This window comes from Portunus trituberculatus, chromosome 33 (genome assembly GCF_017591435.1).
Source record: "Portunus trituberculatus isolate SZX2019 chromosome 33, ASM1759143v1, whole genome shotgun sequence".
In the NCBI taxonomy this organism is placed as follows: domain Eukaryota; kingdom Metazoa; phylum Arthropoda; class Malacostraca; order Decapoda; family Portunidae; genus Portunus; species Portunus trituberculatus.
Window position 1 is genome coordinate 9,922,696 of NC_059287.1, and position 20,604 is coordinate 9,943,299.

A 20,604-nucleotide genomic window follows, 5' to 3' on the forward strand; every position below is an offset into this window, starting at 1 on the left:
ATCCATCCTGATACCCCATCAGGTCCCACAGCTTTTCTCACTTCTAAACTCCCCATCATATTCTTGATCTCCTCCACAGTTACTTGAAACTCCTTCATAATCCCTTTCTGTTCCATTACCAGTGGTTTGTCAAAAGCAGTCTCCTTTGTGAATACCTTCCGAAAGCATCCATTCATAGCCTCTGCCATTTCCTGGGATCTTCACTGCATACCCATTTACTTCTAAACTTTCAATACTTTCTATTTTTGATGTTGTTGTTCACATGTCTGTAAAAAGCCTTGGTTGGTCTTTACATTTATCAATTATATCCTTTTCTTGTTTCTTTCTTTCTTCTTCTTCTAATCAACACATATTCATTTCTTGCTCTTTTGTAACTTTCCCACTGCTTAATCCGTCTTTTCCTTCTCCACCTCTTCCATGCATCCTCTTTTCTTGTTCTAGCCTTTTCACATCTATCGTTAAACCAGTCCTGCTTTCCAACTTCTATGTTGTCTTATTGGTACAAATTTTTCTCACCTTCTTTGTATATTTTTATAAATTCCTTCCACTTTTCATTTGCTCCTTAGCACTCTTGAATTTCATCCAATTTGTCTCTTGAAAGAATTTCTTTAGGTTTCCAAAATCTGTCTTGGCATAATTCCATCTTCCCACTTTATATTCTTCATTTCTTCTAGATTTCTCTTCATCTATCACCTTGAACTCCAAAACTGCATGATCACTCTTGCTAAAGGGCACTCCACCCTCATCTCCTCAATGACCATTGGCTCTGTACTAAAGACCAAGTCCAGTCTTGACGATGCTCCTCTCCTCCAAACCTAGTATCTTCTTTGACCCACTGAGTTAACACATTTTCCATTGCCAGTGTCAATAGTGTATTTCCCATGTTGTCTCTGATCCTTCCATTGACCAGTCCTCCCAACACACCTCTTTACAATTAAAATCTCCCATCATTATAGTTCGTTCACAGCCACCCAACATTTCTTCCAGACATGTTCCTGTATCACTTATCATTTCTTCATATTCCTGTACTGACCATGCATTTGTCTTAGGTGGTACGTACACCACTATGTAGTGCCTCTTTTTCCTTCATTAGTTTCTGCTCTGATCTTTAGCACTTCTGCCTTTCCCATACCTTCTTTCACTTGATCCACCTTTATATCTTTTTAACCAGCAACATCACTCCTCCTCCCATCTTACCTACTCTATTTCTTTTCCAAACATTATATTTCCTTCTCCAACCATCATCAGGTCTTCTCCTCTCTCAGTTTTGTTTCAGTAAGACCCACAATATCTGGGTTCTTGTCCTCAAGTAATCGTTGAGTTCTAAAATCCCGATATCACTCCATTTATGTTGGAATACATTACATTCCGCTCATACGTAAGTTTCTTTAGTCCTTTCTTGCTGTACTTTTCTGGGTTATGAACCACTTCCTCAGTCTCATATCCAAGATTCTCCAGAAAACTCTTTCTTCTCCTCTTCTGTCCTCTCTTCATTTTTTTCAAAGCCTCCTTTCTCAACTCATTTAACATTTCTCTTCCTTTTCACCGAGATCTCTTCTCAACCAAATCTTCCTTGTTGTTTCCTGCTGGGCTAGCCTCCATGACTTCTCCACCAATTCATCTACATCCTTTTGTGACTTAAGTTTGATTCTTATTGGCCTCATACCTTCTCTTGTGAACTTTCCAATTCTATGGAAGTCCTCTATTTCTTGTACTAGGTCTTTTCCTCCTCCTGCACCACATTAATGATATTATTTATCACCTTTTTATGTTTTTCTCTCTCCATTTTACTCGGTGTCTTATCCTCCTCCACACCAAATATCACCACACATCTCTTTTGTCTACAGTTTCCTCACCAATGTCTCATTTGACTTAATAACCTTCACCACTTTCTCAGCAATCTTCTTCTATGATCTGTTGATCTATAATTTCAGCAAGGCCCAAAGTTTTCTCCCAGACTCTTTGATTTCCTTTTCCAGACTTGCAACTTTGTAATTTACCTCCTTTCTTTCCACTTCCTGACTTTTTTCCATTCAGCCTGCTTCTCCATCACTTTTCCTAGAGATTCTCCACATTTTTCGCAATTCACTTTAATTAGCTTAACTTCCTCTTTCAGTGCTTCATTTTCCTTCTTCATATCGGCACACTCTTTCATTACATTGTCATAACTCGTTTCCAGGCCCCCATACTTTTCAAACAGTTTTTCAATTTTACCTTCCAACTCCAGAATTTTCTTCACATAAGCGCTCTTCTCCATTATTCCTTGAAATCCTGTGAAGTCTGATTCATCTTTCGAGTTCACGGCCGCCATGTTGCGCAGATGTAAACAAACCAGCTGATGGCTCAAACGCAGGCTACAGTTTATATTTACCTTCCTGGACATTATTTTGCTAATCAACAGTTAACATGACTATATGGAGACGGGACAAACATTACCAGCTCCTTTCCCACCTTGGTTACTCTTGCAATAGTTCACATTACTAAAAGCAATGCACAGAATCTTTATAAGCATCAGAGAAAAAAAAAAGAGATATGATGAATACATTTTACAATTTCTAAATAGAACATGAAAAAAATGTATCAGAGGGAAAGGGAGAGTGGTATCAGTTAGGGAGAGGCATGCCAAATAACAGTGAAAAGATTAACAGAAAGACAATGCAATATCTCCATATGTCAAAAGCTATGACTAGTCTCACCTCCGCTTCCCAATTCCGTACAGTGCACTGGATAGTGAAGTTCTCCCCAACTATCACAGTCTCTGGCGCAATGATCTCAAGGACTTCTGGATCTGGACCTGGAGAAGAGAAGAGACACTCATTACTTTTCTTTTTTTTCTTTTTTTTTGTAGGAGAAGCATCAGCCAAGAACAACAAATTTACAAGAAAAAAGGCCCACTGAAGTGCCAATTCACAAATACAGTCAAAGGCAATTCAGACCCATAATGCACACCCACTTTTAAAGACAGATTAGCTTTTTATGCTGCACTTCTAGCTAAATATCAAAGTATTAAGGTGTCATTCTCCAGCCCGATATGTAGCTCAGGCAAGACCAAGGAGGGCAGTAAGGATGTAGGCAAAACAGTACATGAAGACTTGACGTTTACAAAGGAGGTGTTTCTCAAGAGATAATTAGTCATATGCCTAGACCTCAATAATATTAATGGAATGGGTATTTTGCACAATTTCTTTTATGTTTCATATGCTTAAATTAGTTTCTGACAAGAAGAGTGCACTCCATGTATTTTCTTTGTTCTTCATTTTAGTATGGCAGATTTCTAAATTGTGCAAATAAGATACTGTTTCAAGTTATACAAGCATGTTAAGCTGCTTTACATAACATAAAGATATCTCAAGACTATTCCAAGTTGCACTATGATCCTTAAGACAACTTACGTTCCATGATGGCAAACACCTCAGCCAGGAAGGAGCCTGCCTCACTCCTTGCCACACACCGGTAGCTGCCAGCATCACTTGCCGAGGCCCGAGGGAAGATGAGCTCCGAGCTGCTGCCACTGCCCTCACTGCCCTCCACCAGCTCCCACCCATCACCTGCAAGGAGAAAGAATAATATAGTATGATGATGTCAAAATAACCAATTTATTACAAGTACATACACCAAGAATCCTTTATCTTATGTTCCATAACCTGGAGAACTTCACATCAGAATATTTCAGTACAGTAATACTCTGGTTAACGAACGTTCGTCTAACGAATTTCTGGTTTAACGTCCTATATAAAGTTAGACCAAAAAGTCCACATAACGTACAACCACATCCGTTTTAGCAAATTTTCTGGGTTTGAATTTGCCGGGTCAGGGACTGAACACAGCAGCTTCACTGTGATTGGTTAGCTCCCCGCCTCTGTCTCTAGAGCTCCTGGAACTGGATCCAAGATTCTTTAACGTCACAGCAACCTCCTGCCGCGAAATGGCATCCATGAACACTTGGAAAGACAGTGACAAGGTTGCTATCAGGTTGCTCTGAGGTTGGTGTCCGCCATGACAACAAACATGGGGTGGTGGTGCTCCGTCATTTGAGGAATAATTCAAAGGAAGCAGAACACGTTGGGAGGCTACTACTCTCAACAGGTGCGTGAATACGTATAGGTGGTACTGAGCGAAGAAGATTAGAAAGTGGTGTTGTGGACTTAGAAGTATTTTAAGGCAAAAATCTGAAGCCTTATCCTAAAACACCCCTTCGAATCGCGCACCATTTATTGCGCATGCGCAGTACCCCTGACGCCGTTGCTATGGTAACGCGCCTCGAAGCTCCATTCAAAGTCGCACCTACTGCACCACAAACCCAAATCCAACATCAATCAACAAGCACCATGACATCTACCCAATCTGAAGTGGAGCAGCAGCAGCCAAGTCCCGAACCATACCCACAGCCACCAACAAGGGAGTTTCTAAACAAAAACTTCCATAAAGCTGATCTACAAAAGCGATGTCGGGAACTGGGACTAACAAAAATATGGGTAAACAAAGATCAGCTTATAGAAATGATTATAAGAAATACACCACCACCCTCCCAAAATCCAGACGCTGCATCACCTGTATCCAGCGGCCTACACTCACTTGACGTCACAGTGACATCTGTGCCTCATAGCGTTACTCATCTCGACATCGCACAGGTACCCTGTGTGGAAAATACACAAACACAATGCCCCGACGAAACGTCGCCGACAACAGTACCAACCTCACAAACCAGTAACACTGCAGATGAACAGATTCCTGCTCCACCTCCCGGAAGCAACCAGACATCACCAGCAGCGGACACAGGACACCCTACCACAATACCAGCATCACAAGAGGGCCACACAGCTGATGCAGGCCAGACAACATCTGGACCCGCCCTGACACCACCAGCAGAGGACGTGGAGCAACCTTTCGCAGATGAAACACATTCCCCCAAGACACCCCTCAGCTCTGATGACAACGGTGATCGGCTCGAGATGACCCTGCTCAAGGTCAACAAGGACATAGAAACCATCAAGCTAAAATTACACACGAAGGACACGGAAATAGATTTGCTGAACACCGAAGTAAAACAGCCTATACCATTATTCAACACCTTCAGCAACGAGTCAGTGAACTAGAACTTCAGGTGAAAAATCAAGACTCACAGCAGGAGGCCATCGATCACGTCGCAACCTCATCAAGGTGTCTTCTCTTAGGAGATACCAATGTACGACGAGTCCTACGCTCTGATTTACACGAGAACTGTTCCGTTAAGACCGTTGCACGTGCAAACATGGATCTTCTAAGATGTTGGGTAAATGAACAGTTAAAAGTAACACCTGGAGAATGTGAAATATACTGTGGACTTTATGACATTTTAGAAGGAAAACCCCAGAAAATATCCTTGATTGCTTAGGTTCTCTAGTCTCTGATCTGAAGGAACGAAACAGTAACATGGTAATAAATGTGTGTCAGATCGTACCAGTACCAGTGTCTGTGGAAGTTCAGTGCTCTATCAGCGACTATAACGAACAGCTAGTGAAGTGGGGCGAAGCAAATGGCGTAGGAGTTGTGAAAACGACTCCTGAGTTCACGCTCGGTACTGGTAGCGTTGACGAGTTGTGCTTCGAAGATGAAGAAAATAGAACTATTCTGATGAATAGACTGGGCGTGATCAGGTTGTTGAACACAATTGAAAAACAGTGCTCAAGGTTTAAACTAAGCAGTGACTGGGTAAATATTAAAAGAAACTCAAGGAACTTTTATAATAATCAAACTGAGAGGAAAAATCAATCTATAATACAGGTTGTTAGTTACCCCCAGCAAAACAATGCTCTGAAAAATGTCACTACACCCACCACCAACAATACTCAGGGCCACCCTCCGCGCCAGGCGTACACGCATCACCTCCCTCCCACACCTACACTACTACACACCCCCGGCACTTAACTACTCAGCCTCATGTAGTAGCTCCGTCGCGGCCTCTCACCATGCCTGCACGGAGGGCTCTCTCCTCATACGCATTCAGCACATCCCGTCAGGAAAATCCCACCACTTTCCTACGCTGAAACAGTCCATAGAGCTGTGCCTGGCAGCAGAGGACTGGATCAGGAAATGAAATGGCGAGACGAGAGGAGAGGTTACGACCATGACACTCCGAGTGGCTGGCGACAAGTTGGGAGAAACAACAACACTCAGAACATCCCTTCCACCAGACCACACATACAATTTGGAACACACTACACTCACAAAGTACACAACACAAATTACAGACATGGTTGTTTTAACTGCGGCGAATACAACCATCGCCAAGCAAACTGTCGCTTCGACCACCGGCTAAGATGTGGTCTGTGCCACCGAGTGGGACACAAACAGAAGCTGTGTCGCAACTACTCATACAGCGAATAGGGAGACGGCGAGGAAGGAAGGGCCACAGTAAATACAACAGAAAGGAAGAACATGATAATCGATCACATAAATGCCCAAAGCATATTAAGTAACAAGGATGAGATAAATCTATTAATCAAAGACAGAGACACTGACATACTGTGTGTAAGCGAAACATGGTTATCTTCCGATACTCCCAATGATCACATTGCGATCCCCAACTATAACGTGTATAGATGTGATAGAGGAAGGAGGAGGAGTATGTGTGTATGTTAAGGATGTTTATAAGGTTACTACTATTGATTTTGACATTGTAAAACCTGAGGGTGTCGAAGACATATGGTTGTCGGTACAGAATTGTAAACTTCCTACAATTATTATAGGTTGTCTATACCGACATCCAAAATCTCTTATGTACATATGATTATATCACTGACGTCATCAAATCTGTAAGCCTGAAAAACAAGTCATTTTATATTTTAGGTGATTTTAATGATGATCTTTTATCAAATAACAGTAAGTTAAAGAAAATTATTGCAAATGCGAAATTAAGTCAGTTAATTACAAAAGCTACGAGAATCACTCCCACCTCTGCCACTCTGTTAGACATTATCGTAACAAACAAGCCCGAGTCAGTCATTCATAGCGACACCGTTCCTTGCCCTGTAGCTGACCATGACCTAATTACTGTTACGGTAAATTTAAAGAAACCAAAACGTCCACCAATTTTTAAAACTTTTCGCGATTTACGTTTTTACTCTTCCGACACGTTTCGAAATCTGCTGAGGCAGGAGAGTAACGAGCTGGATAAAGTATTTGCAACAGATGATGTGGAGACTCAGGTTGATATTTTTACTAAATGTTTCACAAGATGCTTAAACGTTTGTGCTCCTTTAGTGACAAGGCAGGTTAGGAGGCCTCCAGCCCCGTGGATCAACGCGCACCTACGCGAGATAATGAGGAGAGGGACAACACACAGATGCGCCTTAAGAAGGACAGACATAATGTTCTCCTGCAGGACGAATATAAGACCCAGAAAAACAAGTAAAGACGTTACTTAATAAATATAAATCGGATTATTTTAACCAAAAACTTGAGGATGACAGAGGCAACACAGCCGCCATCTGGAACACGCTGAAACAACTTGTACCTGCCGCAACAAATAAAGCTTGTCCCTTGTTAACAGGAAATACTGTAGAACTTGAAAACAAAGTAAATTATTTTAACAATTTCTTTGCGAACATTGGGAAACTGACATTTGAGAAATCACAACAAAACTTACCAGATCATGAGAACGCAGTACAAGCCACTACTGACCCAGCAAACACTCCAGATGACAGTTTGTTCCGACCTCAGCCTACTGACAGTAACAGCATAATACTAATAATAAAACACCTAAAGAACACTTCCTCTTGCGGCTCTGACGGCATTTCACTGAATTTTCTAAAAGAGTCCCTGCCAGTTGTTATTAATTACTTAACATATATTATTAACACTTCAATTGTGACTGGTTCATTCCCTTCCCTGTGGAAACACGCCATAGTAGTCCCAATTTTCAAATCTGGAGATATCAACGAACCAAAAGACTATCGGCCAATATCTTTGCTGCCCATTATTTCAAAGGTTTTAGAGAAAGTAATAGCAGGACAACTCATGGCACATCTGGAAAGGAATCACCTGCTCAGCAACACTCAACACGGTTTCAGAGCCTCTTTCTCCACTGAAAGTGCTCTCTTAAAACTATCTGATAAACTATATCAAAATATTGACACCAAACAGTTATCCTTAATTACACTGTGTGATCTATCAAAAGCATTCGATAGCATAAACCATAAAATGTTGATGAGAAAACTTAACATGCTAAAAATTGACTCATTTTGGTTCAACAGTTATTTGCACAAAAGAACGCAGTCCGTTAGAATCGGTAAACACATATCAGATAAAATAGATGTTTCTTATGGGGTTCCACAGGGATCTGTCCTTGGACCCATTCTATTTATTATTTACGTAAACGATCTCTCACAATACCTTTCAGACTGCCTTATTTTACAGTATGCTGATGATACACAATTCATTCACACTGGACGTATTGACAGGCTAGAAGACTTAATACGTAAGGAGAAGAAACTCTGTCAAAAGCCAAGCGCTATTTCAACTCAAATGGCTTATTGTTGAACACCAAAAAGACGCAGTGTATGTTTATTGGCAGTAGGGGACTCATATCACAGATCCCGCCCAACACCACCTTACGGGTTGACGGCGCCACAATCATTCCCAGCAGCTCTCTCAAGAATCTCGGCATATATTTCGATCAGCACATGACTTTCGACTCACACGTAAATAAAATAAGTGGCAAGATCTTCAGTACCATAATTTACATCAATCGGATAAAAGACAGTTTCAGCAAATGTTCAAGAAAAACAGTTATACAATCACTGGTTCTAAGTATTATTAATTATGGAATAAAGGTGTGGGGTACAACAAGCAAAACACTTCTGAATCAAATTCAAAAATTGCAAAACTTTGCCGCAAAAGTTGCTCTTGGTGGTGCAGCTAAACACGAACATGCCACACCATTCTTGAGGGAGCTTGGATGGTTGAAGATAAATCAAAGATATATGTATGAGTTGGGTGTTATGATGTACAATGTAACAAGGAGTTCTCCCAACGCTATTGTTAAAATGCCATTAGTGAGTGAGATTTCTACTGCTGCTACCAGACAGCAACACCAATTATATGTGCCAAAAAGCAACACGTGTACAGGGAGCGTTCCACACTAGTGGCTGGACCCAGACTCTGGAACAGCCTCCCCCACCACATCACAAATTCACACTCTTTACTCTCATTTAAGAAACATCTGTTCCTCCATCTTTTTAACCAACAGTTCACTTAGCAACATTATTGTTAGTCTGAAGATTTTATTTTGTTTTACCCTGATTACTTTATATTGATGTTACGCTTTTATATAGTAATTTTACCCTATTTTACTTCTGTTTTGTTTTAATTGTAACGCAGATGTATGTCTAAAGTTTTTAGTCAAATTAGATACATTGCCCAAATCATGGCAGAACTAATATTAGTTACCTACGTGTAAATTTTATTTTATAATATTTGCAGTTTTCCACTAAATTCAATATCTTTAGATGTCATAATGTATCTATTTATGTAAGATAATAACCATTGCAAAATGGAATAAAGATTTGATTCTGATTCTGATTCTGATTATTTGCCATGTACAGCTCCATTTCCATATTCTGTCCAAGTCTTCCTGGAGTAGTTCGCAATCTTTGTCACATCTCACTTTTCTTAACAATTTTGCATCGTCTGCAAATAGGCTCACATAACTGGACACCCCATCCACCATGTCATTTATGTAGACCGCGAACATTACTGGTGCCAACACTGATCCCTGTGGAACTCCACTCTCCACCAAGCCCCATTCTGATGGTCTGTCCTTAATTATTGTTCTCATTTCTCTTCCTACCAAAAGTCTTCCATCCATTTTAGTAAACTGCCATGCACTCCTCCTACCATTTCAAGTTTCCAGATCAGTCTCGGTGTGGTACCTTATCAAAGGCCTTTTTAAATCCAGATATATTCCATCAGCCCAACCATCTCTTTCCTGTATTACATCTATCACCCTCGAATAGTAACATATCAGGTTTGTCGTGCATGAACGCCCTTTTCTAAAACCAAATTGACACTCACAAAGTATGTCATTTTTCTCCAAGAAGTCTGTCCATCTATTCTTCACCACCCTCTCACACATCTTAGCTACCACACTTGTAAGTGACACTGGTCTATAGTTCAATGGGTCTCTCTTGTTACCTGATTTATAGATTGGGACAATGTTAGCTCTTTTCCAGTCTTGGGGCACTACACCTTCCCTTAATGAGGCATCAATTACTTCACAAACTTTTTCTGCCAGTTGCTCCTGCATTCTCTTAAAATCCATCCTGATACCCCATCAGGTCCCACAGCTTTTCTCACTTCTAAACTCCCCATCATATTCTTGATCTCCTCCACAGTTACTTGAAACTCCTTCATAATCCCTTTCTGTTCCATTACCAGTGGTTTGTCAAAAGCAGTCTCCTTTGTGAATACCTTCCGAAAGCATCCATTCATAGCCTCTGCCATTTCCTGGGATCTTCACTGCATACTCCATTTACTTCTAAACTTTCAATACTTTCTCTATTTTTGATGTTGTTGTTCACATGTCTGTAAAAAGCCTTGGTTGGTCTTTACATTTATCAATTATATCCTTTTCTTGTTTCTTTCTTTCTTCTCTTCTAATCAACACATATTCATTTCTTGCTCTTTTGTAACTTTCCCACTGCTTAATCCGTCTTTTCCTTCTCCACCTCTTCCATGCATCCTCTTTTCTTGTTCTAGCCTTTTCACATCTATCGTTAAACCAGTCCTGCTTTCCAACTTCTCTATGTTGTCTTATTGGTACAAATTTTTCTCACCTTCTTTGTATATTTTTATAAATTCCTTCCACTTTTCATTTGCTCCTTAGCACTCTTGAATTTCATCCAATTTGTCTCTTGAAAGAATTTCTTTAGGTTTCCAAAATCTGTCTTGGCATAATTCCATCTTCCCACTTTATATTCTTCATTTCTTCTAGATTTCTCTTCATCTATCACCTTGAACTCCAAAACTGCATGATCACTCTTTGCTAAAGGGCACTCCACCCTCATCTCCTCAATGACCATTGGCTCTGTACTAAAGACCAAGTCCAGTCTTGACGATGCTCCTCTCCTCCAAACCTAGTATCTTCTTTGACCCACTGAGTTAACACATTTTCCATTGCCAGTGTCAATAGTGTATTTCCCCATGTTGTCTCTGATCCTTCCATTGACCAGTCCTCCCAACACACCTCTTTACAATTAAAATCTCCCATCATTATAGTTCGTTCACAGCCACCCAACATTTCTTCCAGACATGTTCCTGTATCACTTATCATTTCTTCATATTCCTGTACTGACCATGCATTTGTCTTAGGTGGTACGTACACCACTATGTAGTGCCTCTTTTTCCTTCATTAGTTTCTGCTCTGATCTTTAGCACTTCTGCCTTTCCCATACCTTCTTTCACTTGATCCACCTTTATATCTTTTTAACCAGCAACATCACTCCTCCTCCCATCTTACCTACTCTATTTCTTTTCCAAACATTATATTTCCTTCTCCAACCATCATCAGGTCTTCTCCTCTCTCAGTTTTGTTTCAGTAAGACCCACAATATCTGGGTTCTTGTCCCTCAAGTAATCGTTGAGTTCTAAAATCCCGATATCACTCCATTTATGTTGGAATACATTACATTCGCTCATACGTAAGTTTCTTTAGTCCTTTCTTGCTGTACTTTTCTGGGTTATGAACCACTTCCTCAGTCTCATATCCAAGATTCTCCAGAAAAACTCTTTCTTCTCCTCTTCTGTCCTCTCTTCATTTTTTTCAAAGCCTCCTTTCTCAACTCATTTAACATTTCTCTTTCCTTTTCACCGAGATCTCTTCTCAACCAAATCTTCCTTGTTGTTTCCTGCTGGGCTAGCCTCCATGACTTCTCCACCAATTCATCTACATCCTTTTGTGACTTAAGTTTGATTCTTATTGGCCTCATACCTTCTCTTGTGAACTTTCCAATTCTATGGAAGTCCTCTATTTCTTGTACTAGGTCTTTTCCTCCTCCTGCACCACATTAATGATATTATTTATCACCTTTTTATGTTTTTCTCTCTCCATTTTACTCGGTGTCTTATCCTCCTCCACACCAAATATCACCACACATCTCTTTTTGTCTACAGTTTCCCTCACCAATGTCTCATTTGACTTAATAACCTTCACCACTTTCTCAGCAATCTTCTCTTCTATGATCTGTTGATCTATAATTTCAGCAAGGCCCAAAGTTTTCTCCCAGACTCTTTGATTTCCTTTTCCAGACTTGCAACTTTGTAATTTACCTCCTTTCTTTCCACTTCCTGACTTTTTTCCATTCAGCCTGCTTCTCCATCACTTTTCCTAGAGATTCTCCACATTTTCGCAATTCACTTTAATTAGCTTAACTTCCTCTTTCAGTACTTCATTTTCCTTCTTCATATCGGCACACTCTTTCATTACATTGTCATAACTCGTTTCCAGGCCCCATACTTTTCAAACAGTTTTCAATTTTACCTTCCAACTCCAGAATTTTCTTCACATAAGCGCTCTTCTCCATTATTCCTTGAAATCCTGTGAAGTCTGATTCATCTTTCGAGTTCACGGCCACCATTTTGCGCAGATGTAAACAAACCAGCTGATGGCTCAAACGCAGGCTACAGTTTATATTCACCTTCCCTGGACATTATTTTGCTAATCAACAGTTAACATGACTATATGGAGACGGGACAAACATTACCAGCTCCTTTCCCACCTTGGTTACTCTTAGGCAATGGTAACTGTAGAATTAGAGATGATTGTGTGTGTGTGTGTGTGTGTGTGTGTGTGTGTGTGTGTGTGTGTATTTACCTATTTACCTACCTAATTGTAACATACGGGAAAAGAGCTACGCTCGTGTTGTCCCGTCTCCATATCTATTAATGTCCAGCTTTTTCTTAAAATCATGAATATTCCTTGCGTTGACCACTTCCACGTCTAAACTATTCCATGCTTCCACCCTTCTATGAGGGAAGCTATATTTTTTTTTTTTTTTTTTTTTTTTGTGTGTGTGTGTGTATTTACCTAATTGTATTTACCTAATTGTAACATACGGAAAAGAGCTATGCTCGTGTTGTCCCGCTCCATATCTATTAATGTCCAGCTTTTCTTAAAATCATGAATATTCCTTGCGCTGACCACTTCCACGTCTAAACTATTCCATGCTTCCACCCTTCTATGAGGGAAGCTATATTTTTCACATCTCTCCTATAAGTGGCCATTTTAGTTTTTCCCATGCCCTCTCGACATTCTTCCATTCCACATACACAGATCTTCCCTATCCATTTTTCCATGCCAATCATCACTCTGTATATTGCTATCAGGTCTCCCTTCTCTTCTGTTTTCCAGGGTTGGAAGTTGCATTCTTTTCAGTCTGTCTTCATAAGTCAAATCTCTTAAGTCAGGCACCATTTTCGTTGCAGCCCTCTGTACTTTCTCTAGTTTCCTTATGTGTTTCTTTAAGTTCGAGCCCACTGTATTGTTGCATATTCAAGCCTCGGTCTTATCATTGCAGTAATTATTTTCTTCATCATTTCTTCATCTAGATATACGAACGCCACTCTTATGTTCCTCAATAAGTTCAATACTTCTCCAATTATTTTGTTTATATGTCTCTCTGGCGATAGGTCATTGGTAATTGTCACCCCAAGGTCTTTTTCTTCATGACTGGTTTTATGTCTTCATTTCCTATCTTGTACATACTCCTGATTCTTCTTTCACTCTTGCCAAACTCTATTTTCTTGCATTTTGTCGTGTTGAACTCCATTTGCCATGTACAGCTCCATTTCCATATTCTGTCCAAGTCTTCCTGGAGTAGTTCGCAATCTTTGTCACATCTCACTTTTCGTAACAATTTTGCATCGTCTGCAAATAGGCTCACATAACTGGACACCCCATCCACCATGTCATTTATGTAGACTGCGAACATTACTGGTGCCAACACTGATCCCTGTGGAACTCCACTCTCCACCAATCCCCATTCTGATGGTCTGTCCTTAATTATTGTTCTCATTTCTCTTCCTACCAAAAGTCTTCCATCCATTTTAGTAAACTGCCATGCACTCCTCCTACCATTTCAAGTTTCCAGATCAGTCTCTGGTGTGGTACCTTATCAAAGGCCTTTTTTAAATCCAGATATATTCCATCAGCCCAACCATCTCTTTCCTGTATTACATCTATCACCCTCGAATAGTAACATATCAGGTTTGTCGTGCATGAACGCCCTTTCCTAAAACCAAATTGACACTCACAAAGTATGTCATTTTTCTCCAAGAAGTCTGTCCATCTAGTCTTCACCACCCTCTCACACATCTTAGCTACCACACTTGTAAGTGACACTGGTCTATAGTGTGTGTGTGTGTGTGTGTGTGTGTGTGTGTGTGTGTGTGTGTGTGTGGATGCATGTAACCTATCTTGAGAAAGGAAAAGGGAGGAAGAGAGATAGAGAGAGAGAGAGAGAGAGAGAGAGAGAGAGAGAGAGAGAGAGAGAGAGAGAGAGAGAGAGAGAGAGAGAGAGAGAGAGAGAGAGAGAGAGAGAGAGAGAGAGAGAGAGAGAGAGAGAGAGAGAGAGAGAGAGAGAGAGAGAGAGAGAGAGAGAGAGAGAGAGAGAGAGAGAGAGAGAGAGAGAGAGAGAGAGAGAGAGAGAGAGAGAGAGAGAGAGAGAGAGAGAGAGAGAGAGAGAGAGAGAGAGAGAGAGAGAGAGAGAGAGAGAGATGGGAACAGTCTATGCCATTGGGTAATTTTAGACACAAGGCGGGACGCATGTAGCTTATCTTTAGTGATTGGTGGAGACAAGGATGGTGGGAGGAGCACTAGGATTTCAAGGACAGCATACGGCATGTGTAGTTAGTATCCAACACACTATACGGGACAACTGAACTGAAGAAAGCTCAGAAAAGAAATATGACGTCTACGTAGGCGTCACCGTATATGCTACTGGGGCTTCATGACGCCTACATAGGCGTCACCGTATTGAAGGGGTTAAAAGAGTCATACAGGTAAATGGATGGGTATGATAGGTGGAAATACTGTAGGTAGTACATTTCATACAGGGACTAGCTAAAATAGGCCTGATGGCTTCTTACAGCTTTCCTTATTTTCTCATGTTCTTATATTTTCATTACCTGTTTTCTTCTCCCAGTGGACAGATGGTAGTGGGTGACCTATAGTGAGGCACGGCAGCTGGAAGAACTCATCCTCTTGGAAGTGCACCTCCGAGGGCAGTGGTTCACTCAGAGATGGGGGAGCTGCAAAAAACAGCAACAAGAATTACAACACTATATTCTTTTTTAGTGTGTCTGCATTATTACTTTTAATAGCGTTTAGTAGAAGTTATGGGGTTTTAAAAGATTCTTTAAACTTGAAATGATGGATGAACATAAATTCTATTTCATTAATGTGGAAAAATATCATAAATTATCCATGTCCTCTGAAAAGAGTTCTGTGATAAACCAGTCTTTTTCAATATAAGTTTGTCTCATAATAACACAAGTGGGTAAAGAACAATGCCAAATACTCACCATACATCTCCACATATATCTGTGCTGAGCCAAAAGGTGTGATGCACTGGTAGGTTCCAATGTTCCTAGCTGTGGCACGGGTGAGAACCAGCTGGTGGATGGTCATGTTGTGTTCACCAGGATACGTCAGTGACTCGTAAGCATTGGGGTTGATCACGGCTCCCTCAAAGGTCCAGGTGACTGTGACCTACTTGGTGCGACATTTGTTTGAGGGTGTGAATAAGAGTGGAACTTACCTGATTGTATTTATGAGGTCTTGGTGATATTAATAAGAATAGGACTTTACTGATTATAGTTATGAGATACAGACAACCCCCGCTTAACAAAGGTTCACACAACGAAATTTCGCTACAACGAAGGTTTCCTTTTACTACCATCTGCTCGTTTAACAAACACCAAACTCGCTTTAACGAAATTTTATCCAGGTAATTTTTTCCAAGTTTGAAAGCCCCGCCGTATCACACAAGCCAACAGGCTTTTGAATACACCAGCGCCTCTCGTGGACAAAACGCGCACCAATCACTCCCCCTAGTTCAAAACAATAACAGCGTCAGCAGCAGCTCATCTTCCCTTGCTCTACATGACACCAAAATGCCCTGCAATGTCGCCTAGCGTTGCTAAGACCAGGAAGTCTCTTACTCTCAAAGTGAAGCTGGATATTATTCACAGACACGAGGCGAGAAAACTAATAACATTGCTTCCCACCATGGCTTGACTCCATCTACTGTCTACCATTTTCAAGTCAGCAGACTCTATTAAGAAGGCTGGTGAGATCATATCTTCTTTGCAAGCTAAAAGAACCACCTGAACTTGTGACTCTGCAATGGATAAAATGGAAAACCTTGTGGAAATGTGGTACATAAGTTTTGTATACGGTACAATGATGTGCCCTTTGTTTACATTCCACAGATTGCCAGCTAGCATATTTCCCACTCCACTCTCCCTCCCTTCATAAATTTAAGATCATCAACATTATAAAATTAATTACATACATACATAAGTGTACATCATAATGATTTAGTCTTAAATTAAACTGCTTAAATGTTTAACTTCATAATTTTTACTTTCATTAAATCTTTTACTGTACTATGATGCACTCTCACTTTGTTTACTCTCAATGGAAGCTCAAGTCAGGGTTTAAACTTGTTATAATTGGTTCACTTAATGAAGGATTTTTAGGAACATAACCCCTTCGTTAAGTGGGGGTTGCCTGTATGTCACAGCAGTTTTCATACACTTCCAGAATTATTTTGAAAATTTGTTCTGTATTACATTTTATCAAGTGTTATAACTCATTCTATACAACAACAATAAGTTGAACATACTACTAAGTTAACACAATGTGATGAAAATAAATTATTGTTTCATCAGAAGCCTTTGTTAAAACTAATGTATTGAGTAGCAACCATTAAAAGAAAAATAGACTAATTACCAAGAACAAGTATGTACAAAAAAGTCTAGTTGATGCCTTAGAACTTAAAAGTAAAACTCCATTTAGTGCATGAAATTAACTCAATTTGTAAAACAAAAACTACTTAAAACAAAACACTGCACCTGAGTTCCAGCATTCCTGGCATACTGTGTAGTGCATCTCAAGGACAGCTCCTCGTCCTCATAGAAATTGTTCCCAGTCACTCCAAGAAGGCGAGGAGGACGACCTTGAGAGAGGGAAATGAGCACTGTCATGCTGACCAACAGACAAATACAATATCGATTCTTCAGTGCATGTCAGTCAATAAAAAAATAAAGAACAAAACTATGAATAATAAAGAGAAAGTCTACAGAGATTTTAAATACCAAACCCATATATAAAACAGAAAATTAGAGTAAGTTAACTGAAGAACAAGAATATGAGTAATAATGAGGAATTCTACAAAGATTTCAAGTAGAAAACCATATATAAAACAGAGAATTAATGTGAGTGAACTGAAGAACAAGATATGAATGGTAATGAGGGGGGAAGTCTACAAAGATTTCAAGTACTACATCACCATATATGAAATTGGGAATTAGTTTAATATCAAGAATGAACGCTCATGTATTATATAAAGAAATGTAAAAATATTCTTGTGTAATTTCTAGGGGATTTTTTATAAGAAAAAATTAAGTATTTACTGTCATTTAAGAAGACCTTTAACAATATCCGTAAAACTAATTTGTCATATATGCTACAAACCTTCAATGTTAATAAGAATGTCTTTGGAGGCTCCAGGAATGTAACACACATACTGGCCATTGTCAGCAAAAGATATGGACTCAAAGTGGACAGTGGATACCAGCTTGTTGGGCGGGTGCTTGGTGGACTGCTTGCGTCTCTTGGGGAAAGCAAGACCAAATACAAGCTCCGAGCCATCTTTCAGCCACACCACCTGCATCCAGTGAGGAGGAAAACCTTGGTCATAGACAGTACAATGTCGATGTACACTTATACCCAACTGTCTATTCATTTACTACATTCATTTCCAGATATGTTTTTTCCTCAGTCCTGAACTATTGAATATGCTGTAGATCTGTCAATTCAAGTTTAGCGAGATGAGGACCAGATAAAAAATCATTAAGATCAAGAGAAAAATACTCCACGAATTACTAATGAGTGTAGCATTTTTAAGAATATATGAAAGGATATTAGAAAATCAAGGAAGCTGAAAGAGACCACCAAACTTACACATGGCATTTCTTGTATGAGCAAAGTTATCTAATTCCACTTTTCATCCTCATCCATAAATGTCTAACCTTGATTTACAGCTCCCTACTGACTCAGCACTAACAACATGATTACTGTTACAGAACTATTTCCTTCCTGTTACAGAACCATTTCCTTGTCCATTTCTTTCCTAAAGCCAAATTTTTCAACCTTAAATCCATTATTTATGGTTCTATCCTGGTTACTGGTTCTAAGAACCTTGCTCATGTCCCCTTTATTATAACCCCCATATCACTTAAATACTTCTATCAGGTCCCCTCTTAAAGTACATCTCCCTAAGGAATGCACATTTAGTATCTTCAATCTTGCTTCTAAGGGAATATCCCTCACCCCCTTTTATCATCTCCCTTTTATTAACTTCTAATACTGTACAAATATGATGGTGTTCAAAACTGCTCTACATAAAAACAAGTTAGTCTATCTAAATTGATCCTCTTTACTAAGGTACTCCATGGTTCACTTTCACAACACTAACAAATGGCAGAGCTACACTAGGGATGCATCTCACTTCTGAGTCTGAGCCAGAGGTGGTGCAGGTGAGGGTGAGTGGCTGCCCATACTCCACCAAGTCCTTGTCAGGTTCAGCAGTCAAGGACTCAACATGGGGAACTGCAACAAACATCCCTCACTATATTGTATTCTGCTGCTATATGTCTTCTTAGTCTATTCAACATCATGAAATCTTGTATATAGGAGGTAGAAAGCAATCCTTTACCCCAATAAATGAACTTATTCATTATAGAGGTTAACATAACATATAACATAAGGAAATACATAAAGAAACGTGATACAACCCATATGTATTATCATTCAGGTATCAGAAAAAATATGAAAATGAGAAGAAATAAGGTATGACAATATATTCCTTTAGACACAGTCTATCTTAATCTGAATAAATCTCAGAAAAACCTGATGTTCATTAATCATTCATATTTTCCAATGAGACTATTTTCCTCACCTCTCACAGTGATCTGCATGCTGTGTTCCTCAGGAGGCCTCGTTTCAATGCGGCAGGTGAAGGTGGCGTTTTGTTTAACAGAAGCCACAAAGAGAGACGCCACCAGCTGGTCATTCTGTGTGTCCTGCTGCTGCCCCTGACTGTTCCCCAGCAGGCGTTTCTTGGTCTGGGTATACAGGCGGTCTGTCCAGGATATCATTTTGCCATCCTTCAACCATGTCACCTGAGAGTGTGCATGAACAAAACAAAAGATCAAAATTTCTTGACCAAGAGAAAGGTGATATCAAAGAATTAATCAGTTATTTTTATCTGTGAAATTCTAACATCAGTGAGCCATCCTCCTGGCTAATCCTTTTCTCTGTGCATATTTATTGTAATGACTGTAAGCATAATTATATTGAAGGACTAATGAATATAATACGATAAACCTGTCTGTAAAATAAATTTCATGTTATTGAGCCATCAAAATTTTTACAGAAGGTTGATCTCCCCCACCCAAGGCTCCTCACCCTGACAGACCAGGCAGGCTGTATGTAGCACGAGAAGGTGGCTGCCTCCCCAAGCTGCACCACTGCAGGGCTTTCACTGTGTACAATGGCCTGCCGCTCTGACTGACTACCGTGCTCTGCAGAAAAAATTTTGTCAACCATGCACAAGATAAAAATTTTGTCACAAAATTGATTTTCTACACAAGAAATTTGCCCAACTGCAACTAATGCACCAAGTTAAAATTTTGTAATGTGTAAGATTTTGGATACACCTTCCAATTACTCTATTGTATGTAATAACCAATATGTGAAGATCTCAGAATTGAAAACTGACCATGTTTGATATTTTCAGGTCTTGGCAACCTCAGGAAAAACATGACTCCAAGATTGGGAAATGGGGCACTATATACACATACTGGTTCAACTAAAGCAGGTAAAGGGAAACCAGCTTGTGGGCCACATGCAGCCCATCAAAGGAATCCATGCGGTCCAACAAATGTTAGTAAATTTGAAAAGAGGAAGTTAATAAACAACACCATATAATATTGTGAGCATTTCATTTTCTTCGCACAGATATGCACATGCATGGGAGAATGGCTTTTCTTTAAAAACCTTTCATTTTGTAGCTTAGATATTAATTATTTTGGGTTAATATAGTATAATATAGTATCTGGCCATACAAGATTGTGTTTTTCTAATGTGACCCAAGCACTGAAAAGTTTGTCCATCCCAGAACTAAAGTTTTCTTGTAATGTTCCTCACTCATAGATGCATATAATGATAATGTTCAAATGAATGATTAAAAGAAAACTAAAATTGATATAGCCTCTTTAGGAGTTACAGAACAAGTAAAAGCATAAAAGTACTTAAAAATTCACTAAAGGTTCATGATGCAC

At 39.7% G+C, this 20,604-nt stretch overlaps 1 protein-coding gene across 1 annotated transcript in view; it reads right to left on the reverse strand.

The window, feature by feature from the left end:
* Window positions 1–20,604, reverse strand: part of LOC123512164 — an 89,952-nt gene that overhangs the window by 55,263 nt on the left and 14,085 nt on the right. Inside the window, exons 5-13 of the mRNA XM_045268371.1 lie at window positions 19,730–19,845; window positions 19,221–19,443; window positions 18,771–18,871; window positions 17,735–17,927; window positions 17,113–17,216; window positions 15,559–15,745; window positions 15,163–15,285; window positions 3,393–3,548; window positions 2,697–2,794 (exon numbers count right to left, since the gene is read on the reverse strand). Of these exons, the coding sequence (XP_045124306.1) occupies window positions 2,697–2,794; window positions 3,393–3,548; window positions 15,163–15,285; window positions 15,559–15,745; window positions 17,113–17,216; window positions 17,735–17,927; window positions 18,771–18,871; window positions 19,221–19,443; window positions 19,730–19,845 (1,301 nt within the window). The remainder of the gene's footprint in view (window positions 1–2,696; window positions 2,795–3,392; window positions 3,549–15,162; window positions 15,286–15,558; window positions 15,746–17,112; window positions 17,217–17,734; window positions 17,928–18,770; window positions 18,872–19,220; window positions 19,444–19,729; window positions 19,846–20,604) is intronic.